Raw genomic sequence first — 26,820 nt, 5'->3', positions numbered from 1 at the left:
TACCAGCACCAGATACGGTGCTACTGGTACGGGTAGACTGTTGAAGATGACGAGACCGTCCCATGTTTGTCAAGTTACAACTGGGAGATTCACTCCCTGCACCACGGTTGTTTGGTGGAAAAGCCGAGTTAAGATCGAGTAACAGCTTTTGCTGATACTCCTGCATACGTGTGTCCCTTTCTATGGCTGGAATTATGTCACAAAATTTGGACTTGTACCGGGGATCTAATAGTGTGGCAAGCCAGTAGTCATCATCACTTCTAATTTTGACAATACGAGGGTCATGTTGGAGGTAGTGCAGCAAGAAGGCGCTCATGTGTCTTGCGCAGCCATGCGGACCAAGTCCACGCTGTGTTTGTGGCATAGAGGTGCTAACCGTTCTTTCTTCCTCTGACATCTCCCCCCGACCTCTTTCAACTGAAATTTGACCAAGGTCTCCCTCATCCGCTGAGTCTTCCATGTCCATGGACAGTTCGTCCTCCATTTCTTCATGTTCTCCTGCACCTTCCTCAAAATTTCGCCTGCTACCATGCGCCCTTGTTGATCCCTGTGCCCCATGGTCCCATGCCTGCCGCCTTGGTGATGATGAACGTCTGGACCTTGGTGATGTTGTTGTCTCTTGCGCATATGAATCCTCCTGTAGTTCCTCCCCTTCCTGTTGTCCCACCCCCTGACTCCGAATAGTGTTTAGCGTGTGCTCCAGCATGTAAATGACTGGAATTGTCATGCTGATAATCGCATTGTCAGTGCTAAACATATTCGTCGCCATGTCGAAACTGTGCAGAAGGGTGCATAGGTCCTTGATCTGAGACCACTCCATCAGGGTGATCTGCCCCACCTCTGCATCTCGTTGGCCCAGGCTATACGTCATGACGTATTGCACCAGGGCTCGACGGTGCTGCCACAGTCGCTGTAACATGTGGAGAGTCGAATTCCAGCGTGTCGGCACATCGCATTTCAGGCGATGAACCGGCAGGCCGAAAGACTTCTGGAGCGATGCAAGTCGCTCAGCTGCGGTGGTTGAACGGCGGAAGTGAGCAGACAGTTTTCGTGCCCTGTTCAGAAGGCCATCTAGGCCGGGATAGTGTGTTAAAAATTGCTGGACAACAAGGTTCAACACGTGAGCCATACAAGGCACGTGTGTCACCTTGCCCAGGCGAAGGGCCGCACCCAGGTTTGCAGCTTTGTCGCACACGGCCTTACCAGGCGGCAGGTTGAGTGGAGACAACGATTTACCAAACTCAGTCTCCAGAGCTGCCCACAACTCAGCCGCTGTGTGACTCTTATTTCCAAGACATTTCAAGCTAAAGACCGCCTGATGCCGTTGCGCTCTGCTGTCAGCATAGTAATGAGGGGTGCGTGATTCCTTCTGCGCAGTTAGAACGCTGGTGGAGGACCCAGACGAGGTGGAGGAGGCAGAAGCAGTGGAGGAACTTTGACAGTCAGAGGATTGACACACAAGTCGTGGGGACGGCAAGACTTGTGCAGCAGACCCTTCACCATCTATTGTGACGCCCTGGGCAAGCCAGGGGTCACAGGTCACAACAACACACACACCCCACATTCCCTGCAGGTACACCAGCTAACCAGAAATCCTTGTTGCCTTCCTCCAGGGGCTAGTGTCCACACCAGGGGGTGGAGCCAGGCGGTTGGTGTCCACCCACCAAGGAGTTCATAGCCCTGGAGGCAGGAAGGAGCAGGCAGTTCAGCCAGGGAGGAGGAAGTGGAAGGAAGTGAAGTGTAGTGGAGCTGAAGAAGAAAGCTGAAGTGACAGAGAAGTGAGAGTAGAGAAAGTGCAAAGTGGCAGTTTAGTACAGCCTGAAGTGGTCTGAGGCTGTGTGCCTGGACAGAGACAGCAAGGTCAGCAGACGGCGGAGATTGTCTGGAGTGGGACTGTTTGGAGGTTCCTGGAAGGACCGCGGACGGGTGGTGACCCGGCGGTCTGGAGCAGCGTGCAAAGGACAGTCAGTACCAGGGCAGGGGCCTCTCGGACCCCGGCAAGGCTAGGAGTCGCCATAATTTGCCGAATCCGTCAGTGAAGGGGACGTAGATCCCCCAACAGCCAAGTCCCGATTGAAGGCAACAGCTCAACCATTACAGGGGAGACACCGCCACCGCCAGGGCACCAGTTTCCCTAGGGCCAGCGCCTGCGGGCAAAGTGTGGAGCTCCTCCGGCCCAGATTGTAGTCGGGGAGCGGGTAACCGGTGGGAACCCATCGCTACCAATAGATGTAACATAGGTGCAGGGAAGAGTGACCATCACCGCCAACTGTAGGGAACCGCAGCACCGTGAACTGTCCGAGGGACCCGTCCAACCAGCCGTTTGTTTACCGTAAAACTGTGTCAATGTCTCAGGCTGAGTGAGTACCACAGTGCCGCAAGGCACAGCGCTGCCCCTGCGTCCCTGCGCCCACCAGGCCCTGCATCTCCCATCTCATCACCGGGCCCCGGGATCACCAACCCCTACCCACGGAGGGGCAACACAACAACTAGCTGCTCCTCCACCATCACTCCCGGGATCCCCACACCGAGCAGCGGTGGTGAAATCACCACAACCGTGGGTGGCGTCACGGACAATAAACAATCCCCACACCCAACAACCCCCCTTTCACTCACGGGCGAGGAGTGCCGCTCGAGAACCCCCGGGATCCGGCCCACAGCTCGAGCCACCACTGAGCGGCAGCCGCCGGACCCGAGCAGAAGGGGTGAGCGTAGTGTGCTGGCACCCTCCTCCCCGCCCGCGACACTATCACCATAGTTACCCAGTGCCCAGTCAGCGACATGTAACGACCCTGTCCATGCTTACTGGTCCAAGTGTTGGTGGTGAAATGCACCCGTTCACACACAGAGTTTCTCAAGGAGGCGGTGATGTTGTGTGCGATATGCTGGTGTAGCGCAGGCACACTTTTCTTAGAGAAGTAGTGGCGACTGGGCATCTGGTACTGGGGCACAGCGACAGACATAAGGTCTCTAAAATCCTGTGTGTCCACCAGGCGGAAAAGCAGCATTTCAGTAGCCAAGAGCTTACAGAGGGATAAAGTCAACCTCTTAGCTTTGTCATGGGTTGCAGGAAATGGCCTTTTATTTGTCCACATCTGAGGGACAGAGATCTGGCTGCTGTGTGTAGACGGTGGTGAGTAGGGTGTCCCTGAAAAAATGCAGGTTTGTGAGGAAAGTGCAGGCGTAGACATGATGTTGCCTTCATCCAACGTTGATGCTATCGATGTCTGAGAGAGCTGTACACACGCACTTGTTTCCCCTTCCAAACCAACTGACGACCTACCAAGCAAACTGCCTGTTGCGGTTACACTGGTGGAAGTTGTGCGTGGAAAACCAGGTGTGACAGCTGTCCCCACAGTCCTAGAAGAGGAAGAGCACGCGAATGCACTGGAAGGGGCAGGCGGTGAATGGTCCGCTCCGCTAGGCCGCATTGCAGCACAGTGAGCTTCCATCTGGGACATATGATATTTATTCATGTGACGATTCATGGAAGAAGTTGTCAAACTGCTGAGGTTTTGCCCTCTACTAACAGAATCACAACAAATTTTACATATCACATGATTTGAGCGATCTTTTGCTATGTCAAAAAAGGACCAGGCTAGGCAAGGATTAGAGGGCATGCGACCTGCTGAGCCACCCTGACTAGTGCTCAGAGGCAGAGTGGTGGCTGAGGATGCAGTTGTAGACGTGCTACCAGTACTCCTCCTCTGTCCAGGAAGGCGCAAGGTAACTTCGTCTTCAGTAGCATCCTCCTCCACCGCCTCTGTTGACCTCCTTGGGACAAGGATTCCTTTTCTTCGGATACTCGGATAGGCTTGATTCAAGTAACAAGTATAATGGAAGTCAATGGGAAACTCAAGCATTTTTTTGGCAGACCCCCGAGCAGTCTGAGGGGCAGTAAAATCGCTGAAATGGATGGAAACAGACCTGAAATGGAATGGGAACAGCATGGGGAAGACACCTGGACGAATCTCTGACTCCCAAGTTGCTGCTGGGAACAATGTTGTCAGAATATTACACTTTTATGGACTGACCATGAAACATACAAAACCGAAGATAAAATAGATTTTACAGGAAAAGTGTTAGGAAACATTATTTCCTGTATAATGACATGTGCTGTATATAAGGCAAATGAAAAAAGTGAAAAAGAAATGAACTATACTTCTCCACCCCTTAGACTATGTTCCCAGGTAGTGTTTTTGCAGTTTCTCATTGTTTTCAATATTGTAAAAATGCTTTAAAAACACTGAAAGAATTGACAAGCTGCCTGTTTTCAAAAACGCAGCAATTTTCCATTTCAGTCAGGGAAAAAAAACAATCGCGTGCATTAGGTTTATGAAATCTCCTAGCCTGTGCTCATAAAAATCAGCTTCTAATTTGCATAAAACACATGAAAAAAATGCAGCAAAAATGCAAGTTGTGAACATAGCATTAATAGCCAGGCCATCACTCACCATATTTCACCATATTTATTTAATGGCGGGATTGCAATACATCCTGGAAGACACATAGAGGAGGGCCTCCGAATACATTTTTTGACAATTTTAAAAAAAGTGAGACTCTTACAGTGGAAAAGCCTATAAACTAAATGCAAGTGTTTAGTGTTTGGGCCTGTGGTTGGGTGGCTGTGTGCATGTACGGCGGATGTCGTGAAGGAGTTAAAAAATATCAGTGACGAATATAGCCTTCTGTCTTTTTAATATAAGTCCTAACCATTCCATCCAAAGAGTTAGTCAGTTTTTTAATCTGCTGACAATCAACTATTTTTTGCAGCTCCAACCTCAGCCTCCCAGACACTGTCCAGAAAGGTGACTGTTTTTCTTCACCATAATTCTCTTGTTTAATAAGGGCCCACAAGTTCTCAATAGGGTTTAGGTCAGGTGAAGAAGGGTCCGGGTCATAATTCTTTCATCTTGAAGGCCTTTATTAGCAGCCGAGAAGTGGAGACTTTGATGTATGTAATGAATCATTGGCCTGGTTAAAAAGCAAGGTTATCTTGAAAGTATAAGACTTTTTTCTGTACCACTGCTTGAAGAAAGCGTCTTCTAAAAACTGGTACTTGATTTTGGAGTTGATTTTTAGCCCATATTCAACCACAAATGGTCCAACTAGTTCCTCTTTAATAATAACCCACCTCTACTTACCCCCACCTCCACCTTGCTGGCGTCTGAGTCAAAGTGAAGGAGTTTGTATGCTCTCTCCGTGTTTGTGAGGGTTTCCTCCCATGTTCCAAAATGATACACTGATAGGGAATTTGAATTGTGAGCCCTGATGAGGACAGTAACAATATTGTCTTTAAAGCGATGTGGAATATGATGGCGATATATAAGAGAGCATAATAAATAAGTGGATATCTGAGCCAATTCGTGATCCAGCCACAGCTCATCCATCTGGTCCACCAGGAATCACTCTCATCTTATCAGTCCACTCCTTAAAATATTTGAAAAACTTCTCTTCAGATATTTCTTGGCCCATTCTTGACGTTTCCCCTTCTGTGTCTTGCTCAGTGGTGGTCACGTTTCATTCTTCCTTACCTTGGCCGTGTCTTTGCGCACTGAATACCTTGCATTTCTGGGCACTAAAGGAATATTATAGCGCTGGAGGAGAATGGCTTCCTTCTCTCTTCACATTTGACTTTTATGAAGTTAATGTGCATTTTTTTCTGATCACGTTTTCACAACCTTGTTGACTATTTGAAACAAAACATTTGGCAGTTCTGTGTTCACGTCCCAATATCTTATCAATTTCAACCATGCTGTGTCTCTCTGAACACACTTGTAACAATTTTTGACTTTTCAGAGTAAGATAAATCTTTTTTTTTACCTATTTTTCACAGGAAAACAAGCTGCCTAATAATTCTGCACACCTTGATAAAGGGTGTTGTATCTTATTCTGTAGTCCTCACCCTGCTCATTATACAAATACACATCACCTGATCTGCTTTATCTAATAAGCATTCACACTTATACAGTTTTGAGTTGGAAAATCTGCATAAAAATGATGATACAGTGGAACCTCGGTTTACGAGTAATTTGGTGTGCGAGTATTTCTCTATAAGAGGAAAGCTTGCTGTAAATTTGTAACTCGATTTACGAGCAAACTTTGCTGTACAAGCAAAATATCGCACACACTTCTGGTTCCGTACGCACAAACACATACAAACACACATATTATGCTCACATATCCTTCGTTGCCTCGCCGGCCTCATACCTGGGTTTTGTAGTCCGCCGGTATGTGGATCCGGTAACCAGCGTGACCGATACAGGAGCTGCTGCTGTGGTTCCCAATGGCAACGTTCTGACCAATCAGAGCCACTGACGTCAGTGCCCTGGCCAATCAGAGGCAAGCGGCTCATGCCTCTGATGTCAGCATGCTGGCTAATCACAGAGGCAAGCGGCTCATGCCAATGACAGCAGCCGCTGAAGGCCTGACAGCGGTAGCCCTTGCATCGGCCGCCATGGTTACCGGCGGACTGCAGGAACCAGGCCGATGAGGGAATGGAGGATAATAGTAAGTATAATGTGCGTGTGTGTGTGTGCGCGTGCTTGTGCATGTGTGTGCGCATGCTTGTGCATGTGTGTGCGCATGCTTGTGCATGTGTGTGCGCATGCTTGTGCATGTGTGTGGGCATGTTTGTGCATATGTGTGCATGTGTGGAGTGGCACAATAGGGGAGCAGGATGGGACATGCTACAAGTTGTGGAACGAATTGTCTGCATTCCAATGATTTCCTAGGGGGAAATCTTGCTTTGCTAGACGAGTAAATTAGTTTACAAGCACACTCCCAGAACGGATTGTCCTCGTAAACCAAGGTTCCACTGTATAGTGAAAACACTCAATTGCCTAATGATTCTGCACAGTATACGCTTATATTTAGAGTAATGGAGGAATCCGTACCATGCAAGCGGCACCATGTAACTACTTACCATTGGGAAGACGTCGAGCTCTCCAATGGTTGTCTTGCTTTTTTCCCTACTAATAGGGCATAACCCGTCTTCCACTGCCTGGAATAATACTGGGTTCAGGTCTCCATACTCCCCTGATGCGATTTCAATAACTGTGTAGGCAAAAAGAAATAGAGATAAAATGCAGCAAAAAAAGCAAGAAATCAGGGCTATATAGTAATTTATGTCTATATAACTCACTGAAGTCTGCAGGATTGTGATATGTTGGGCAGTGTAATCCTAGGCTCTTCAGATACGGGATGAGGTGAGTTACCGACCCTCGATATATGCACTGTCCCTGGCTGAGAATGTAAAGCTGAAAACAGAGAAAAATCCAAATTGTTGTCATATATACATAAAACATAGGCCCCAACGCTATTATATAATAGGATTATAAAATAAATACACTAAGAACTAAATCTGCATGAATAGACAGTTACAGACCTTGTTAAACATCTCAAATAGCTTTGCGCTAGGTTGGTGTATGGTGCAGATGATGGTGCGACCGCCTTGAGCCAGAGAGTTCAGCAAAGAAACCACCTGGAAACAAGATGCGCTGTCTAAGCCACTGCGGAAAAAAAGAAGACAATGTACAACATTTACATGTATACGGGACATTATACTCTGTAACCAAGAGGTTTGCTCATTGTATTGCTGACTTCCAGGCAGGCGGCAAATATGTACAATGTAAAACTGCCTGGAATACACTATCTGACATAAGTTCTGTCGCTTATCCATGTTATGAAAATAAAAGCTTATAACCTGACTTTAAATTCATCCATTGGTTTCACAAATTAATCTTTTGAAAGCTGAAACACTCCCAAATTGGTTTAGGTTATGAAAATAAAGTTGCTGCAAAGCTGAAATATTGATCATTTAATGAACACAGAAAGGTCAGATTTTGGCAAGACAAAAGTTTTGTCACCTTGTCATATAATGCACCCAATCCTAGTTTACATCCTCACCTATGCTCACTAAATGATCGGTTAATTAGTGTGTATGTATATAAAGAAACCCAGCACCCCAGACGTTCAGTTGAAGTGCAACTTGACCTCTGACAACATGCCAAAAATCCACCCTGTGGCCAAAGCCTTGCTTATCAAGAGGCTGAAGAACAGATCCACTTTAGAGGTGGCTGGCACCTTTATTGTGTCTCAGCGTCAAGTACAAAGAATTAAAAAAGATATGAAGAGTCTGGAGATGTTTTTGACAAGCCCAGGTCTGACAAACTCCGCAAGAAAACTGCTCAGGGGGAACATTTGTTGGTTAGAAAGCCAGGCCCTCTTCCACTGCAGCAGAGCTCCAACAGGCCTGGTCACCTCTAGTCTCTGTGTCAACTAGAACAGTTTGTAGGATTCTGTCTCGAAATGGCCTCCATGGTTGAATCAGTACCCAGAAGCCAGCACTAAACAAAAGGCAATTAAAAAACCGTGTGGCATTTGCCAAGTCCCACAGCCTGCTAAACAGATGGACGCTGGAAAAGTGGCAGAAGGTGGATTTCTCTGATGAATCTTCAGTTGAATTACACCACAGCTGCCACAAATACAGCAGGAGACCTGCTGGAGCCCATCACCAGACATGAACATCATTGAGCATGTTTCGGGTAGGATGAAAGAGGAAGCTTGGAAGACAAAACCAAAGAATCTAGATGAACTCTGGGAGGCATGTAAGACTGTGTTTTTTGCTATTCCTGATGACTTCATCAATAAATTGTATGAATCATTGTTCAACCGCATGGATGCAGTCCTTCAAGCTCATGGAAGTCACAAAAAATATTAAATATGGCTCTAATAGCACCACACCTTCATTCACCAATGTTATGCAACATATCTTTGTATTAGAAGTTAATTATTTGTTTGAATTTCACATTACTTTCTGTGGGGGACAAAAGTTTTCTCTTGCCAAAATCTGACCTTTCTGTGTTCATTAAATGATCAATATTTCAGCTTTGCAGCAACTTTATTTTCATAACCTAAACCAAATTTGGGGGGTTTTAGCTTTCAAAAGAGTAATTTATAAAACCAATGGATGAATTTAAAGTCAGGTTATAAGCTTTGATTTACATATGGATAAGTGACAGGACCTCTGTCAGGGACTGTAGTTGTTAGTAATGTCTCCTCAATATATGCTCATTTTTCATAAAAACTGAGAAGTTTATGTGACGCACCCACGGGTTCTTGGGGGGAGGGCTACCCGTCACCGGGCCGGTTTGGGGATGTCACAGCAGCCTGGCACAATTTCATGACCCCGTCGGTGTCAATAAAGATGGAGAGATGGGGAAGATGATGGGGAGTAATAGCTATTCGTGACACCACCTGTGGTACGCAGCCAGGTATTAGCCGCTGCTGTGGGAGGCCTTCTCCGGGGCGGATGATAACGCAGGTCAGATGGTACAGCTCTCCACAGGCAGAGCTCAGGCCCCGGGGAGGATATGGGGAGTAGTAGTAGTCCACTCTAATGAAGGATTCTGCTGGCTGAACTTGATGTGCCCACCAGCCTAGGGCTCCACACCCTGAGGTTGGCGCCGGTCCTGAGGGAGCTATCAGCTCTCCCCTCAGCATTCTTGTCCTCCTGCATCTCACTCATTTCCTGTCCTGCACTAGACTCCTTGTAAGTGTGTCTGTGTTGCCTTGCTCCCCGGTGTCTAGCTCCTGCCCCCCAGGTTCCTGAACTAGTGAGCAGAGGGTCCACTACATTAGTGATGGCCACCCTCCAATGTCTCTACCCTAGCCCAGTCCCAGTGAGAGGGCATCTAACTGCGTGTTTGGGGGATTGTGGTGGTTTTACCAGCGATGACCTCCTCCGTATCCGAGATAAATACTGCATCTCTGGTGAGGTGCAGTACCCTATAGTGACTGAAGCCTCAGGAGTGCGACATATGCCCCTTCATTGTATGTCTCAATTCAATTTAAAGAAGTAGACATTTTAATTAGTTTAAAGTGAGTAAATCACCCCCAAAAACATCGCTAGCGATGTCGCAGCGTGTAAAGTACCCTTAACTGGACAACATGTAGTTTATTTTACCTTTTACTGGTCAGTTGTTATGGTCCTGCAGTTACAGTGGTCCGGTGAGTCTGGTAGCGTGGATTGCTCCTTGCCAGGTGGGTTGGAGGCCTTCCTTAGTGTTCTGAGATTGGGTCAATGTGGCCTAAAGCAGCACAGCGTCCCCTTTCTTAGATGCCATATTCCTTGCCCCTTGTGGCGGGCAGCGCGAGCCAGATATATGGGCCCGCTTGTATTTATGCGGCCCCGGGCTCTATGGTGCTACTTCGCCTTGGGAGTCTCTGATGGGCCAGGAGTTGTGGATTTCCTGCCCTCCGGGTTTACTGCTGGGCTGTTAGCACCCGACAGTCGAGGACCTCGGTGTCCTGATTCAGCGCTCAGTACTGGAAAGCTTGCAGACAGCTCTCTAACAGCGACCGTTCTCTTTCCCTGCTACTTGAGTTCTGAGATCCCTCTTCCTGTGTCCCTGTCTAACCCCTACCCAGCCCAAAATGCACAGGGAAGCTTGTCCCAACCAGGACTTGAGTTCCCCCTTCTGGCCTTAGTTAGGAAGTGTTGTGTGTGATTGCACCTGACATGGAGATTTCCCCGCTGCTTCCAGGCATAGCATTGCTGCCTGGTGGGGAGAACAACACTACTGTGGCTCCCATGACCACTGGGGTGCCACATATATTCTAGCAAAGCCAAAGAAGTGAGGGATAAATCCTAGCTATGCAGTTATGTAGCAAAGCCAGGGTGGTGATTGTTAAATCCTTTTTCTGCATACACTAATTGGGTATGCACCTGAAGTGTTTTGTATAGAACCAAACATGTGTTCACCTGAAGGGGGGCTGCGCAGTGAGAGAGTGTTCTCTTCCTGAGCGGTAGCTGCAAGTGGCAGCTGAGACAGAGTTAAGGCCCCGTCACACTAAGCAACATCGCTAGCAACATCGCTGCTAACAAACAACTTTTGTGACGTTGCTAGCGATGTTGCTTAGTGTGACATCCAGCAACAACCTGGCCCCTGCTGTGAGGTCGTTGGTTGTTGCTGAATGTCCTGGGCCATTTTTTAGTTGTTGCTGTCCCGCTGTGAAGCACAGATCGCTGTGTGTGACAGCGAGACAGCAACAACTAAATGTGCAGGCAGCAGGAGCCGGCTTCTGCGGAGGCTGGTAACCAATGTAAACATCGGGTAACCAAGAAGCCCTGTCCTTGGTTACCCGATATTTACCTTTGTTACCAGCCTTCTCCGCTCTCACTGTCAGTGCCGGCTCCTGCTCTGTGCACATGTAGCTGCAGCACACATCGGGTTAATTAACCCGATGTGTGCTGTAACTAGGAGAGCAAGAAGCCAGCGCTAAGCATTGTGCGCTGCTCCCTGCTCTGTGCACATTTAGCTGCAGCACACATCGGGTTAATTAACCCGATGTGTGCTGTAACTAGGAGAGCAAGGAGCCAGCGCTAAGCATTGTGCGCTGCTCCCTGCTGTGTGCACATTTAGCTGCAGCACACATCGGGTAATTAACCCGATGTGTGCTGTAACTAGGAGAGCAGGGAGCCAGCGCTCAGTGTGCGCTGCTCCCTGCTCTCTGCACGTGTAGCTCCGTGCGGTGGTAACCAAGGTAAATATCGGGTTGGTTACCCGATATTTACCTTAGTTACCAAGCGCAGCATCTTCCACGCTGCGCTGGGGGCTTGTCACTGGTTGCTGGTGAGCTCACCAGCAACTTGTGTAGCTATGCTCCAGCGATCCCTGCCAGGTCAGGTTGCTGGTGGGATCGCTGGAGCGTCGCAGTGTGACATCTCACCAGCAACCTTTTAGCAACTTACCAGCGATCCCTATCGTTGTTGGGATCGCTGGTAAGTTGCTTAGTGTGACTGGACCTTTAGTCAATATGGAGACTTCAATGGTCAGCTTGGAAGCTGAATAGTCTGCTACTGACTAAGGGAAAAAATCAGTTTAATGCTGGTCCGTTGGTAATAGTCTGAGCAGTCTGGGAGTTGGGGGAAGAAACCAGTGAATGTGAAGAATACTGTGCCTTGCTATGAAACCTGAACTGCTGACTGGGAGAAACCCTGACATTATTATTCCTGTCTGCCCATTCCGATAGCTTAACCAGATCTTTTTGTAATATTGTACAGTCAAGGTAAATTTTTAGTATCCTACATAGTTTGGTGCCCTAAATTAAGACCAATACTTTATTAATGATCTTGTGGATGGGATTAGTAAAGAGATTAAAACTAATCGGTCCTAGCACAGATCCTTGAGTCCCCACTGCTGACTACATCCATTTAGAAAATGTACCATTTACAACTCTTGATTTCCTCTTTTTTAGCCAATTCTTCACCAATGTCCATGGTTAGAAATTTAGAACATTTAAAAGGTTTCAAAAGATCCCACTAAGATTGGTTCATGAAGTAACAAAATAAATAGCTTTACATCATTTATCTCAGAAATACTACAATAAATTATGGTATGTCTGTTACCTAGTAGGTTCATCAAAGAACATGACAGGTGGGTTATTGACTAGTTCCAAAGCAATAGCTAAACGCTTCCGCTGACCCCCAGAGAGGCTCAGTGTACGAGTTCCAGCGCATTCAAGGAGACCCAGTGCTGTCAAGATCTCATTCACCTGTGAAAAAAAACAAAGCCCTGAATATCTAATAACAGAACTTTCCAGAGTGGAGAAAAACTGATGGAACTATTTACACAGTATGTACTAGATGCTCTGAAGAAAGGCTCACCAGTTTTCTCTTCACATCCATTTTCTCATTGAGTTTCAGGTTGGCAGAGACCTACGTTGGGAGTAATATAACGGTGTGAGTCTGAAATTCTAAAACCATCTCTATACAATAACTATGGTTGGTGATGTCCTAAGAAGTGCAAAGGAACGAAGATAATCTTATTTAAGTGATTAGCTATGTTCTCACCATCATGGCTTCCTTGACAGTCAAGTGTGGCAGTAGCATGTCGTCCTGCATGATATAACATGACATTTTTCGGAATGTTCGTAGCTCCCTCTGTTTCCCATTTACCAGAATCTCACCAGTCATTCCACTGTCCCTGTTTAAAGAAAGTTGGGGCTGAATGTGGTAATTCTGATATGTTTAAGAACAGTTTTACTAACATCCCTATCTAACATGATATGACAGCAGAGGTCACTCCTGGTCATGGCAGGACTCCCGGCGAGCAACGCAACACAACGGGAACACCTGGGTAATGTCAAGCCGGGAAAGGGGAGGACCACCGGCGAGCAACGCAACATACAGGGTACACCAGGAAACCAATGCAATGGTTGACCCTCATACTAGAGAGAGTGGTTCGGGGTTACCTCCTAGCACTCAACTGAGGCTAATCCCTGCACTCCCTACTCCCATGCGCCCAAGCCCCCACTGACCCTAAACTTACTCTGGCTAGTGCGGGCTAGCAAGATGATAGTCATGGCTCTACAATAACACAACACAAGGTAGGTAAAACAAACGAGTGGAGATTGCTTTGTACCCATTGCCATACTGAAGAGAGTGACAAACAAAACCGTTCCTCCTGTTATGGTCAATATTTTATATCTTGTATTGATTATCATTTAAGCAATTTATATATCTATATATCTTCAATAATTTTGTGTTTTGCATTAGGTTTTGTAAGTGTTATTCAGAAAGCTCTTACACAGCGTATTTTACTCCTATTTTTATTGTTTTCAAACATAAGCCTGCTTTACACCTTACGATCCAGCATACGATATCGTATGCGATTGTAACCGCCCCCATCATATGTGCGGCACGTTCAATTTGTTGAATGTCCCGCACAAATGATTAACCCCCGTCACACGTACTAACCCGTCCATACGACCTCGCTGTGGGCGGTGAACGTCCACTTCCTGGAGTGGGAGGGACGTTCGGCGTCACGGCAACGTCACGCGACAGCCGGCCAATAGAAGCGGAGGGGCGGAGCTGAGCGGGACGTAAAGATCCCGCCCACCTCCTTCCTTCCGCATTGCTGGCCGGGAGCCGCAGGACGCAGGTAAGATCTGTTAATCGTTCCTGGGGTGTCACACACTGCGATGTGTGCTACCCCGGGTACGATGAACAACCTGACGTTCAATTCATGAGGAATGAACGACGTGCGTGCGATGAACGTTTTACCGTTCAATCGCAATCAAACGTACCTGTCACACACTTCAATGTACCTTACGATGCCGGATGTGCGTCACTTACGACGTGACCCCGCCGACACATTGTAAGATACATTGCAGCGTGTAAAGCAGGCTATACAGCAGAGAAAAACAAAGAAAGGGGTAGGGAAGACTGAACCACGCAGGGTCTTATGGAGTATAACACGTACAGGCACTGATATTCAACATAGCGATGCAATACATGAAGCTTGCAGGTACATAACAACTACAATCAACTACAATTTCAGATGAAGAGTAAGTGCATATGAATATGCACTGCAATGGTGCAGCAGCAAAAAACTTTGAAGCCACTATGAGGTCTACTTTTCCAGACCGTAGGAGAGTCTTTAGTGTTACTTAACAAGGTTCCCCCCGTTATCAATACAGAGCTATTCCTATTCCTCCCTGGCACCACAAAGATGGGGGAGTCAGGAGGAGAGAAGGGGAAGAAGGGCATGGGGACAGGGGGGAAACAACGGCATAGAGCAGGATCGAAGGACAAGTGACATAAGACAAAAGACGGTTCATAGAGTAGAAACCAAAAGTGTTGATAATTAATTGAATGAGTATAGAGAATGAAAGACAGAGAGAAAAGACTGCATTTAATTAAGTAGGTGGATAGTTACCTGCAGGCGAAAGGGGGACCGGACTCATGCGAGTAACATCCAAAAGTCTGGGGACTCTTTAAAAAGAATCCAGGGCTGCCAGACTGTTCTGTCTCCTATTCATTAAATAGGATAAGGGTAATATCGTTTGTTGCCCACAAGAGGTCACTGTTGGCTTTCTTATGTTTTCCTCATACCTCTCTACAGTATTTCTGTGGTTTTGAGCCTGTTGCTTTAAGGAAAAGATACTTCCTTGGACTGCCCCTTTTTCCCTTCCCTTACTGAGTTGGAGACGCAGATGTCTTGATGCCTCCATAGGATTCAGAGGTGCTATGGTTGGCTCCAGTAGCTTTTCTTCAATCGTTCCTCCTGACTAATGGATCCCGGTAGGAATCATTGTACTAGACTACATATTTGTGTTGGAATATGTGTACAGTTGTTATGTAGGCACTGTGAAGTGGCAGTGGATCTACTCAGATTGCATAGGCTGTGATACATGCAGAGCAGGTGTAGGGCAGCTTCAGCAGTGTAAATGTTGTGTTCAGTCATATGCATTGCTCTCTATGTTATGCAGATTCTGTAAATACCAGTACTACTATGTATGTCATTCTGTTATTTGTGATATGCCTGTACTGATATAGATTTGTATCTTTTGTTATAGTTTTTACCAATCAATCATCCATTTCTTATGATCATCCACCTATCCATCATCATTTAATAATAAAGACTTAAAGGCAACACAGTCTGTTTATTGAAACAGTGGATGAAGGTTAGCTGTATGCCGGAGTCCACACAGCTCACACGTGGACGAAGGCAGAACAGTAAAAACGGGCTGCTGGTCGCAGGCAGCGATTGTACGAACTGTACGGGACAGCTAACACCCACGCTACACGGCACACGGGTATTACAGCAGCCGCCATACAGCTACATAGAACAAGAGCGCAGTCCAGCTCCAGTAAAGATAGCCGGTCGCAGGCTGTAGTACGGGACCGCTAACATCCACGCTGCACCGCATATGGATGTCGCAGCAGCCACCATACAGCCGCAGTGACTAGACCGCAGTACGCCAGAAACCACCATTCCACTCCCACCACGTGGAAGGCCGTCCGCAAATAGACTCTGTTTCCCGCTAAAATAGTCTGCAGCCAAGTGCACAATGTCTGTCAGCCGAGCGTCTTCCCTGAAGACAAGGTCACGGGCAAGCTCTACTAAGTCCTCAATTAGGGAGCTTGCTGCCGTCGCCCGCGCTGAGGCCGAAGCAGCTAAAGTGAGGTCCTCCTTCGCCGAACAGGAAATGCAACTCAAACTAAAGCAGACAGAGAGTGCACGTCTGCAAGCGGAGCAAGAAGCAGAGAATGCACGTCTGCAACTGACTTTAGAAAGACTTGCCGTAGAAAAGGAGACAGCGGCCGCAATAGCCAAGGCCGAGTTCCTGGAAGCGGCAGAGCAACCCGAAGGAAGACGTAGCAATGTTCTTGGGCCGGACCTAAACCAGCAGGATCCAGCACAGCGCGTCGCAGAATACATCTACCAATACTCCAGGATAGATGACAGCTCAGATGTGCTTCACCAAACAGACTACGCAGACGGCCAGCCATCCAACCTTGAATTACACCGCTTCAAGCAAGAGAGTGTACAGCACGAGGAGGTTCACCAAAACTACTATTCCACAGGGCGGAAGGTACAACCACCATTTTACCATAAAGAGACACCTTTCTCTCCGGGGAGGTACTATGCTGACTTTCCGAAGGCGGAAACACCCTACAGGTATGGTGATACACCACACAATAGACACGACCATACATCGGCTCGCACCAGCACTGACCAAGCCACCATGGACTTTGCAAAGTTCTTTGCTCGTCGAGATCTGGTCACAAAAGGACTTGTAAAGTTCAATGATCGTGCCGAGAATTATAGGTCGTGGCGAGCCTCGTTCCAGAACACCATAAGAGGTTTGGACCTTTCTTGTAGTGAGGAGTTAGACCTCCTGGTAAAATGGCTTGGTAGTGAATCGGTAGAACACGCCAAAAGACTAAGAGACATTAACATTAAAAACCCACCCAAAGGTCTACACTTGGTGTGGAAGAGACTTGATGAATGCTATGGGTCCATAGAAGTTATTGAAAATGCTCTGTTTAAAAGAATTGATGACTTCCCTAAGATAGGACCCAAAGGCTTTCAAAGGTTAAGAGAGCTAAGTGATCTGTTAGTAGAGTTACGGGTTGCCCAAGAGGAAGGAGATTTGCCCGGATTGGCATTCTTGGATACTGCTAGGGGTGTCAATCCGATAGTGCAAAAACTTCCTTACAATCTACAAGAAAAGTGGGTCTCACACGGTTCACGGTATAAGCAAACACATAACGTGCCATTTCCTCCTTTTGTTGTATTTGTAGATTTTGTAGCTCAGCAAGCTAAAATCAGAAATGACCCTAGTTTTGATTTTACTCTGTCATGTACCACCGCCCCCGGTGTCAAACCCAGTAGGACACCCGTGGCGGTCCACAAAACTAACATTGTCTCCTCAGGTCCTGCTCACAAAGAGAGTAAGCATCCTCCAGAAGAGAACAAACCCCAGGATATCAGTAAACAGTGTCCTCTACACCGGAAACCACATCCTCTACTAAAATGCAGAGCCTTCAGGGAGAAGTCTCTAGAGGATCGCAAAGGCTTCCTCAAGGAACACAACATCTGCTTCAAATGCTGTGCTGCAACATCGCACATGGCCAGGAACTGCGAAGCTAGCGTGAAATGTGCGGAATGTGACAGCACGGATCACAATACAGCCTTACACCCTGGACCACCTACACGAGCGTTGCCGCAAGCAGAAGAACACGTTGGAAAACAGAAGAACACTGATGAAGACACCACGGTGGTTACCTCTCAATGTACGGAGATCTGTAAAGGACTCACAGGAGGAAGGTCTTGTTCAAAAATCTGCCTTGTCAGAGTCTACCCAGCAGGCCGCAGGGACAAAGCAATTAAGATCTATGCGATCTTGGACGATCAGAGCAACAGGTCTCTTGCCAAGTCCATCTTCTTCAGCAGTTTCAACATTGCAGGCCCCGGTTCTCCCTACTCCTTGAAGACATGTTCAGGTACCGTTGAGACGGCGGGGAGGAAGGCAAGCGGGTACAAGGTGGAATCCATAGATGGCCAGACCTGCCTATCATTACCTACCATACTGGAGTGCAACCAGATTCCTGACAACAGGTCCGAGATACCTTCACCAGAGGTAGCAGCTCATCACCCCCATCTGAAGCGTATAGCTCACCTGATTCCAGAACTGGACTCAGAAGCTCCAATAGCCTTACTCCTTGGAAGAGACATGCTACGTGTGCATAAGGCTAGAGAGTCCATTAACGGCTCCCAGAACGCTCCATATGCGCAGAGACTTGACCTAGGATGGGTCGTAATAGGAGATGTCTGTCTAGGAGGAGCACACAAGCCAGCCTCAGTCAACAGTATGCTCACCAACACACTAGAAAATGGACGTCCGTCTTTCTTCCGACCATGTCACAACAGTCTGTTGGTAAAGGAATTACCAAGCAGTACTCCTCTGCCATGTCCTTTCGCAGTTCCTTCCAACGAAGACCACGCTTGTGAGGGCGAACAAGACCACATAGGCTGTACAGTCTTCCACAGGACCAAAGAGGACAACAAAACAGCAATGTCCATAGAAGACAGGATGTTCTTGGATATCATGGACCAAGAAATAACCAAAGACAAGTCGAACAGCTGGGTGGCACCCTTACCATTCCGACCACGGAGACAACGCCTACCCAACAACAGGGAACAGGTCTACAGTCGATTTGTCTCCCTCAGACACAAGCTCAAGAAGTCTCCCGAGGTGAGAGAACATTTCTTTACCTTCATGGAGAAGATATTCCAAAATAACCATGCAGAGATCGCACCTACACTACGAGACTCTGAGGAACGCTGGTACTTACCCATCTTCAGAGTGTACCATCCTAAAAAGCCAGGCCAAATAAGAGTGGTGTTCGACTCAAGTGCCAAGTGCGAAGACGTCTCGTTGAATGATGTCCTACTATCTGGCCCAGACCTCAACAACAGACTCTTAGAAGTTCTACTCTGTTTCCGCAGAGATACGGTGGCATTTATGGCTGACATCCAACAGATGTTCCACTGCTTTCTCGTCAAAAAGGAACACAGAAACTACCTGAGGTTCTTCTGGTACCGTGACAACGACCCAGATAAAGACATCATAGAGTACCGGATGAGGGTACATATCTTCGGGAACAGTCCTTCCCCTGCCGTGGCTATCTACGGTCTCAGGAATTCCGCCAAAGTAGGTGAAGAGAAGTACGGGTCGGATGTTAGATCCTTTGTGGAAAAGGATTTCTACGTAGGCGACTGCTTAAAATCCACACCCACAAACGAGGCAGCAATCAGTCTTCTAAAAAGAGCTCAAGAAATGCTCGCTCAGTCCAACTTAAGGTTGCATAAGATTGCATCCAATAGCCGAGAACTGATGGAAGCCTTTCCCTCTCAAGACTATTCCAGTGATCTGAAGGGCATAGACCTGAGCATCGACTCTCTTCCCATGCAACGGAGCCTAGGACTACTTTGGGTCTTGAAGACAGATGCCTTCACCTTTCAGATCAACAAAGAAGAAAAGTCCTTCACACGTAGAGGTGTCCTTTCCTTTGTGAATAGTTTGTACGATCCTCTGGGATTCGTAGCTCCAGTTACCGTCCAAGGTAAAATGATGCTAAGAGACTTCACCCAAGAGACATCTGATTGGGATGATCCACTTCCGGCAGAAAAAGCAGACCTGTGGGCAGAGTGGAGGAACTCTCTCGAGGCCTTGACCGATCTTCATGTGAACCGACCATACGCTCCTGTGCCATCCACCGAAGTCAAATCTCAAAGACTTTGTATCTTCTGCGATGCATCAGTCAAAGCAATCGCAGCGGTAGTATACCTTAAAACCACTGATGTGAATGAACAGATCCATATTGGGTTCGTCATGAGTCGGACAAAACTGGCGCCACTCCGTGAACACACGATACCTAGGCTGGAACTCTGTGCTGCCGTCCTTGCAGTAGAGCTGGCTGAACTTATCTCAGATGGAATGAATCAGGAGATCAAAGATGCAGAGTTCTACACTGACAGCAAGGTGGTACTAGGATACATCTGCAACGAAACACGACGCTTCTATGTCTACGTCAGCAACCGGGTATTGAGAATAAGAAGATCAACTCGCCCTGATCAGTGGCATTACGTATCTACTCATCACAATCCCGCCGACCATGCGACTAGATCCGTTGCACCAAGTCACCTTAAGGACACTACATGGTTCACAGGCCCTGCCTTCCTGTACCGAACAACATCCTACATCAGCAGGCCCGATACATTCGAACTGGTGGATCCAGATGTCGATGAAGACCTTCGTCCTCAAGTGTCAGCTCTTCATACAGTGGTTTCAGGACGTCACCTCGGATCTCATCGGTTCAGTAGATTCTCAACCTGGAACTCACTTGTTAGAGCCATCGCTTTTTTACTACACGTGACTCAGTTTTACAAGTCCGAACTACCAACAAATCAGAGATGCAGTAAAGGTTGGCATCACTGCAAGCATGCGTTTACTGCTCCCAACCTAGAGAAAGCCAAGATTACAATACTCCATGTTGTACAAAATGAAGCCTACAACAAGGAGATAGACAATCTCGACAAAGGACTACCCATTCCAAGAGACAGTGCGTTGAGGAAACTCGACCCGTTCATTGACAAAGATGGGCTGCTGAGAATAGGTGGCCGCATTCAAGAAGCTAAGGTAGAAGTCTCAGAGAAACACCCGGTAATAATTCCCGGACGTCATCATGTCACAACCTTGCTTATTCAACATCATCACATCTTGGTGAGACATCAAGGTCGTTTGTTTACCGAAGGGAGTCTACGAACGGCTGGACTATGGATAGTCGGAGCGAAGAGAAGCGTGAGCAAACTCATCTTCAACTGCGTTACGTGTCGCAAACTTCGTGGCATGTTTCAAAACCAGAAGATGGCTAATCTTCCACCTGACAGGCTCAGTACTGAACCCCCTTTCACCAACGTTGGACTGGATGTGTTCGGCCCCTGGTCCGTAGCTACAAGACGCACTAGGAAGGTCCATGCCGAAGCAAAGTGTTGGGCAGTTCTATTCACCTGTTTGTCTGTCAGAGCTGTTCATATCGAAGTAATAGAATCTATGGACACTTCAAGTTTCATAAATGCACTTCGACGCTTCATCGCTATCAGAGGCCCTGTGAAGCACATTCGTTCTGATAGAGGCACGAACTTTATTGGAGCAGCAAGAGAACTCCAAATCCCTTCCAATCTAGACATTAAAAATGTAGAGAGGTACCTAGGTGAGCAAGGATGCACCTGGACCTTCAACCCGCCACACTCTTCGCACATGGGAGGCACCTGGGAAAGAATGATAGGAATTGCACGCAAGATTCTAGATTCTATCCTCTTGCAAGCAAACACCAGACTTACCCACGAAAGCTTGACTACGTTCTTGGCCGAAGTTACAGCTATCATGAATGCTAGGCCATTGACAGCTCTTTCTGGAGATTCTGGAGACTCAACAGTTCTTACTCCTGCCATGTTACTTACACAGAAAACCTGTGTCCCAGGAGCTCCACCTGGAGAATTCACCGAGAAAGACCTCTACAGAAGACAATGGAGGCAAGTACAAAACGTGTCCAATGCCTTTTGGGACAGATGGAGGAAACAATATCTCTCCACTCTGCAAACCAGAACAAAATGGCAGAAAGACCATCCAAACATCAGACTTGGCGATGTGGTACTTGTAAAGGACAGTCAATCACACCGAAATGAGTGGCCACTCGGCCTAGTCACCAAACCCTTTCCCAGCAAGGATGGGAGAGTACGCAAGGTAGAGGTCAGAGTGAGCAAGCTCGGAGAGAACAAACTGTTCACCAGACCAGTCACTGAACTTGTGTTGTTGTTATCCCCTCAGGAGTCCAATAGTGGCATTGGTTAACGCCAAGCGGGGAGTGTTCTGTCTCCTATTCATTAAATAGGATAAGGGTAATATCGTTTGTTGCCCACAAGAGGTCACTGTTGGCTTTCTTATGTTTTCCTCATACCTCTCTACAGTATTTCTGTGGTTTTGAGCCTGTTGCTTTAAGGAAAAGATACTTCCTTGGACTGCCCCTTTTTCCCTTCCCTTACTGAGTTGGAGACGCAGATGTCTTGATGCCTCCATAGGATTCAGAGGTGCTATGGTTGGCTCCAGTACCTTTTCTTCAATCGTTCCTCCTGACTAATGGATCCCGGTAGGAATCATTGTACTAGACTACATATTTGTGTTGGAATATGTGTACAGTTGTTATGTAGGCACTGTGAAGTGGCAGTGGATCTACTCAGATTGCATAGGCTGTGATACATGCAGAGCAGGTGTAGGGCAGCTTCAGCAGTGTAAATGTTGTGTTCAGTCATATGCATTGCTCTCTATGTTATGCAGATTCTGTAAATACCAGTACTACTATGTATGTCATTCTGTTATTTGTGATATGCCTGTACTGATATAGATTTGTATCTTTTGTTATAGTTTTTACCAATCAATCATCCATTTCTTATGATCATCCACCTATCCATCATCATTTAATAATAAAGACTTAAAGGCAACACAGTCTGTTTATTGAAACAGTGGATGAAGGTTAGCTGTATGCCGGAGTCCACACAGCTCACACGTGGACGAAGGCAGAACACAGACCTTGACATAGGCATCTTTGGTATCATTGGCCTTAGCTGATAATTCCTCCATAAGATCTATATGCGAAAATTCTTTGAGCCATTCTTCCATGGGTGAGGTATCAGGCTTACACCAATACCTTGGAATGACTGTTCTAGCTGCTGTGAAGCAAAATCTGAGAAGGCCCCACTTTTGCATTCCTATAGAACCTGGAAATATAGAAAGTATTGCCACCTGTGGAGAGGGGTGTATGCGAGTTCCCGTTATTTTAGTATAGACCTTAAATACCGCGTCCCAAAAAGACATTATTTTGTGACACTACCACCAAATGTGGCACATGGTCCCCTTTCCATTACCTCAACGCTAGCACAGGTCTGAAACAGAGGGGAACAGTCTGTGAATTTTAGTTGGACATAAGTACCACAGAGCCAGAATCTTATAATTTTGCTCCTGAGCCTAACCCATTACTGACATTTTGTGTGTAAAGAGAAAAGCTTTTTGTGTATCCTCCGCCGGAAGGGTGGTTCCCAACTCCTCCTTCTATTTCTGAACAAAGTCGGGGTCCGAGAGTCTAAATTGCTGATTAAGAGAACTGAATATCATAGAAATCAGGTGAGAGGGTGGGGAATTCTGAAAAAATAGATTTTCAAATGGCGTGGGTGTCACCAGCAAGGTGTGCCGCTCCCTCACCTTCCAGCTCCCAAGAAAGGACCGCAACTGGCTATATTCAAACTAACATAATCTCGTGGGGGGGGGTCTGTGGCTTGAAGCTCATCCAAAGTGGGAATGCGGGTGCCCTTCGAGAAGTACCCAATCCTAATGTCTGAGCTGCTATGCCAGCAGAGAAACTTCTCAACCTGGTGTGCCGGTGGGAACTCAGGGTTGGAGAATATGGGGGTAAGTGAGCTATGAGGAATGGTTAGTAGATATTTTGCTCTTATGCCATTCCAGATCTGCATTGCTGCTTTTACCAGGCTATTTGTAATTTATCTTTTTGCTCAATCCAGGGGAGATACTTTAGGGGGACTGATGATAAGTCTTTTTCCAATTTCGACCACTGTTTTGTGTTAGTTTTAAAATGCCAGTCAAACAATATGACCAACCCCGTTGCCTGGTGGTATATCCGGAGGTTCGGAAGATCCAGCCCCCCATTTGCTCGGGTCTAGATAAGTTCTGAAGCTTAATCCTGGGTTTGGCCCTTTCACAAACAAATTTGAGTAACGCAGATCTCAAGGTCTTAAAGAAACTCGCCAGTGGAATAATGGGGGCTGTCTGGCAGACGTACAAAAATCTAGGCAATATGTCCATCTTGAAAGTATTTATACAGCCAAACCAGGAAAACGTACAAAAATCTAGGCAATATGTCCATCTTGAAAATATTTATACTGCCAAACCAGGATAGGGGCTTCTTATCGTAGATGGCAAAGTCTTTGAGGGTTTTCTCCATAATAACCTGATAATTTAATGTGTGACGCCCTGGGCAAGCCAGGAGTCACAGGTAATGACATCACCACACCCTGCACCCCGGTTAGGCACATCTAAGCTAGACCTGAAATCCTTGTTGCCTTCCTCCAGGGGCTGATGTCCACACCAGGGGGTGGGCCAGGCGGTTGGCTCCGCCCACCGAGGAGTTCACAGTCCTGGAGGCGGGAAAACCAGGCAGTTGAAGAAGAAGTGAGAGTTGAGTGGGAGAGGAGCAAGTGAGAGGAGTGGGAGTGAAGCTAGGAAAGTAGCAAAAGAGCAGCCTGAAGTTGGTCCGGGTGTGTGCCCCGGACAGAGACAGCAAGGTTAACAGACGGCGGTGACCGTCTGCAGGAGTGGCCTATCGGAGGTGCCATAAGGACCGTGGACGGGTGGTGGCCCGGCGGTACCGGACCGGTACACAAGGAGAAGCCAGCACCATTGGCAGGGGCCTTTCGGATCCCGGCAAGGCTAGGAGTCGCCGCGAATTTGCCAAATCCGTCAGTGAAGGGGACCTCCGGGTCTCCAAACAACTAAGTCCCGATTGAAGGCAACCGTCCAACCGTATGAGAGAGACACCGCCACCACCAAGGCACCAGTTTCTCAGGGCCAGCGCCTGCGGGCAAAGAGGGGCTCCTCCGGCCCATATCCAAGTCGGGGAGCGGGTTACCGGTGGGAACCCATCGCTACCAACATTACACAAGGTGCAGGGAAAGAGACAGTCACTGTTAACTACCGGGGAAAAGCAACAGCAGCCGTCCGTGGGAACCGTCTTTCCAGCTGTGTGTTTTACCGAGAACTGTGTCACCGTCTCAGGCTGAGTGAGTACCACCGAGCCGTGCGGCACAGCGCTGCCCCTGCGACCCTGCACCTCACCAGGCCCCGCACCTGGCCTTCCATCCCTCATCCTCCACCCCATCACTGGGCCCCGGGACAACCAACCCCTACCCACGGAGGGGAGAACTAACAACTCTGCTGCTCCCTGTCACCGCTCTCGGGATCCCCATACAGAGCAGCGGTGGTGTCCACACAATCACCACAACCGTGGGTGGCGTCACGGACAATAAATCCCCAAAACCAATCCCCTTTTCACTCACGGGCGAGGAGCGCCGCTCAAGTCCCCGGGATCCGGCCCATTGCTCCAGCCACCGAGCAGCAGAGGCCGCAGCAGCAGCCGGACCCGAGCAGTGGGAGAGCGCAGCGTCCCCTCCTCCGCCCGCGACAAATGCATAAAGTTTACTGAGATCAGATGAGACGTGGATTCCTATATTTAATTAAGTGCGCTTGACATTTAACACTAGAAGTCCCAGAAATGTTGAGCTCCCCCCTGAAGTCCTGAAAGAGAGTCAAATGACCCTTAAGGCCACGTCTCACTAAGCAACATCGTTAGCAACATCGCTGCTGAGGCACGACTTTTGTGACGCAACAGAATTGTTGCTAGCGATGTTGCTGTGTGTGACATCCAGCAACAACCTGGCCCCTGCTGTGAGGTCGCTGGTTGTTGCTGAATGTCCTGGACCATTTTTTAGTTGTTGCTCTCCCGCTGTGAAGCACACATCGCTGTGTGTGACAGCGAGAGAGCAACAACTGAATGTGCAGTGAGCCGGCTTCTGCGGATGCTGGTAACCAATGTAAATATCAGGTAACGAAGAAGCCCTTTCCTTGGTTACCCGATATTTACCTTCGTTACCAGCGTCCGCCGGTCTCACGCTGTCAGTGCCGGCTCCCTGCTCCCTGCACACATAGCCAGACTACACATCGGGTAATTAACCCGATGTGTACTCTGGCTAGGAGTGCATGGAGCCAGAGCTAAGCGGTGTGCACTGGTAACCAAGGTAAATATCGGGTTGGTTACCCGATATTTACCTTAGTTACCAAGTGCAGCATCGCTTCCACGCGTCGCTGCTGGCTGGGGGCTGATCACTGGTTGCTGGTGAGATCTGCCTGTTTGACAGCTCACCAGCAACCCGTGTAGCGACGCTCCAGCGATCCCTGCCAGGTCAGGTTGCTGGTGGAATCGCTGGAGCGTCGCTTAGTGTGACGGTACCTTTAGTCCAAACTGAATAGAACTAACTAGAAACTAAATGGCTAAACTCAATGGAAAACAACAACCTCCTGTGGTGCGACAGTAATGGCCTTAATTACAGAACAAAAGACAGTGATTATAGGATGTTAGCTAAAATCCTTCAGGTCATTCGACCCGTCTCTAGGTTCCAAAGGTAGAAAAGTTAAATGACCCCTCTCTGCGACTTCTAGTGTTAAAAGGGAAGTTATTTTGTGACAACTCGACCTCTGCACTTGTTAAGGAAATATTTAAGGCTTCTGTTTTGGAATAATTAACTTTGAAATTACTAAGGTCCCCATATTGCTTGAATTACTTAATTAGTGATGGGAAAGTAATATGTGGCTGTGTTATGTAAACTAATAAGTCATTCGCATATAGAGCTGTTTTGTACTGTCTACTCCCGAGGTTTAGACCGCGCACACTAGGGTTCCGTCTGATCACAACGACTAAATATTCCATGAAAATGGCATAGATTAAGGAGGATAAGGGGTAGTCTTGCCTGGTGCTATTGTGGATCTGGAATGGGGTCGAGAGTGCGCCATTCGCTTTGATACAAGCCATGGGGCATGTATAGAGGGCCATTATTTTAGCAAGGAAAGCTTCTCCGATTCCAATTTGCTTGAGCAACACTCTCATAAAATCCCAGTGCACACGGTCAAATGCTTTCTCTGCAGCAACTAACAGTAGGCTTAGTCTGCTGGACGATGACTCTGCTCTGGCAATTAAAGAGATGGTCTTAATGACGCTATCCCTCGCCTTGGAGTTGCTACATTTTATGACTGCTTCTCCGACAGTTTTTTTTTTTTTTCTCCGACAGTTTTAATCTTTGTTTGAACACTTGTATCTCACCCCATTTACACCAAAAAATG

General features: G+C 47.5%; 1 protein-coding gene across 3 annotated transcripts in view; it reads right to left on the bottom strand.

Annotated features, from left to right (window-relative positions):
* The window catches only part of ABCG4 (ATP binding cassette subfamily G member 4), a 181,169-nt gene that overhangs the window by 82,919 nt on the left and 71,430 nt on the right, over window positions 1-26,820 (bottom strand). For all 3 annotated transcript variants that reach the window (XM_075328292.1, XM_075328293.1, XM_075328294.1), the window contains 6 exons: window positions 12,857-12,989; window positions 12,671-12,721; window positions 12,413-12,558; window positions 7,388-7,511; window positions 7,145-7,259; window positions 6,926-7,056 (listed from right to left, as the gene is read on the bottom strand). In XM_075328292.1, coding sequence (XP_075184407.1) covers window positions 6,926-7,056; window positions 7,145-7,259; window positions 7,388-7,511; window positions 12,413-12,558; window positions 12,671-12,721; window positions 12,857-12,989 — 700 coding nt within the window. The remainder of the gene's footprint in view (window positions 1-6,925; window positions 7,057-7,144; window positions 7,260-7,387; window positions 7,512-12,412; window positions 12,559-12,670; window positions 12,722-12,856; window positions 12,990-26,820) is intronic.

This window comes from Anomaloglossus baeobatrachus, chromosome 11 (assembly GCF_048569485.1).
Source record: "Anomaloglossus baeobatrachus isolate aAnoBae1 chromosome 11, aAnoBae1.hap1, whole genome shotgun sequence".
In the NCBI taxonomy this organism is placed as follows: domain Eukaryota; kingdom Metazoa; phylum Chordata; class Amphibia; order Anura; family Aromobatidae; genus Anomaloglossus; species Anomaloglossus baeobatrachus.
Note: the sequence above shows the minus strand (reverse complement) of the source record. Positions and strands in the feature narration are given on the sequence as shown.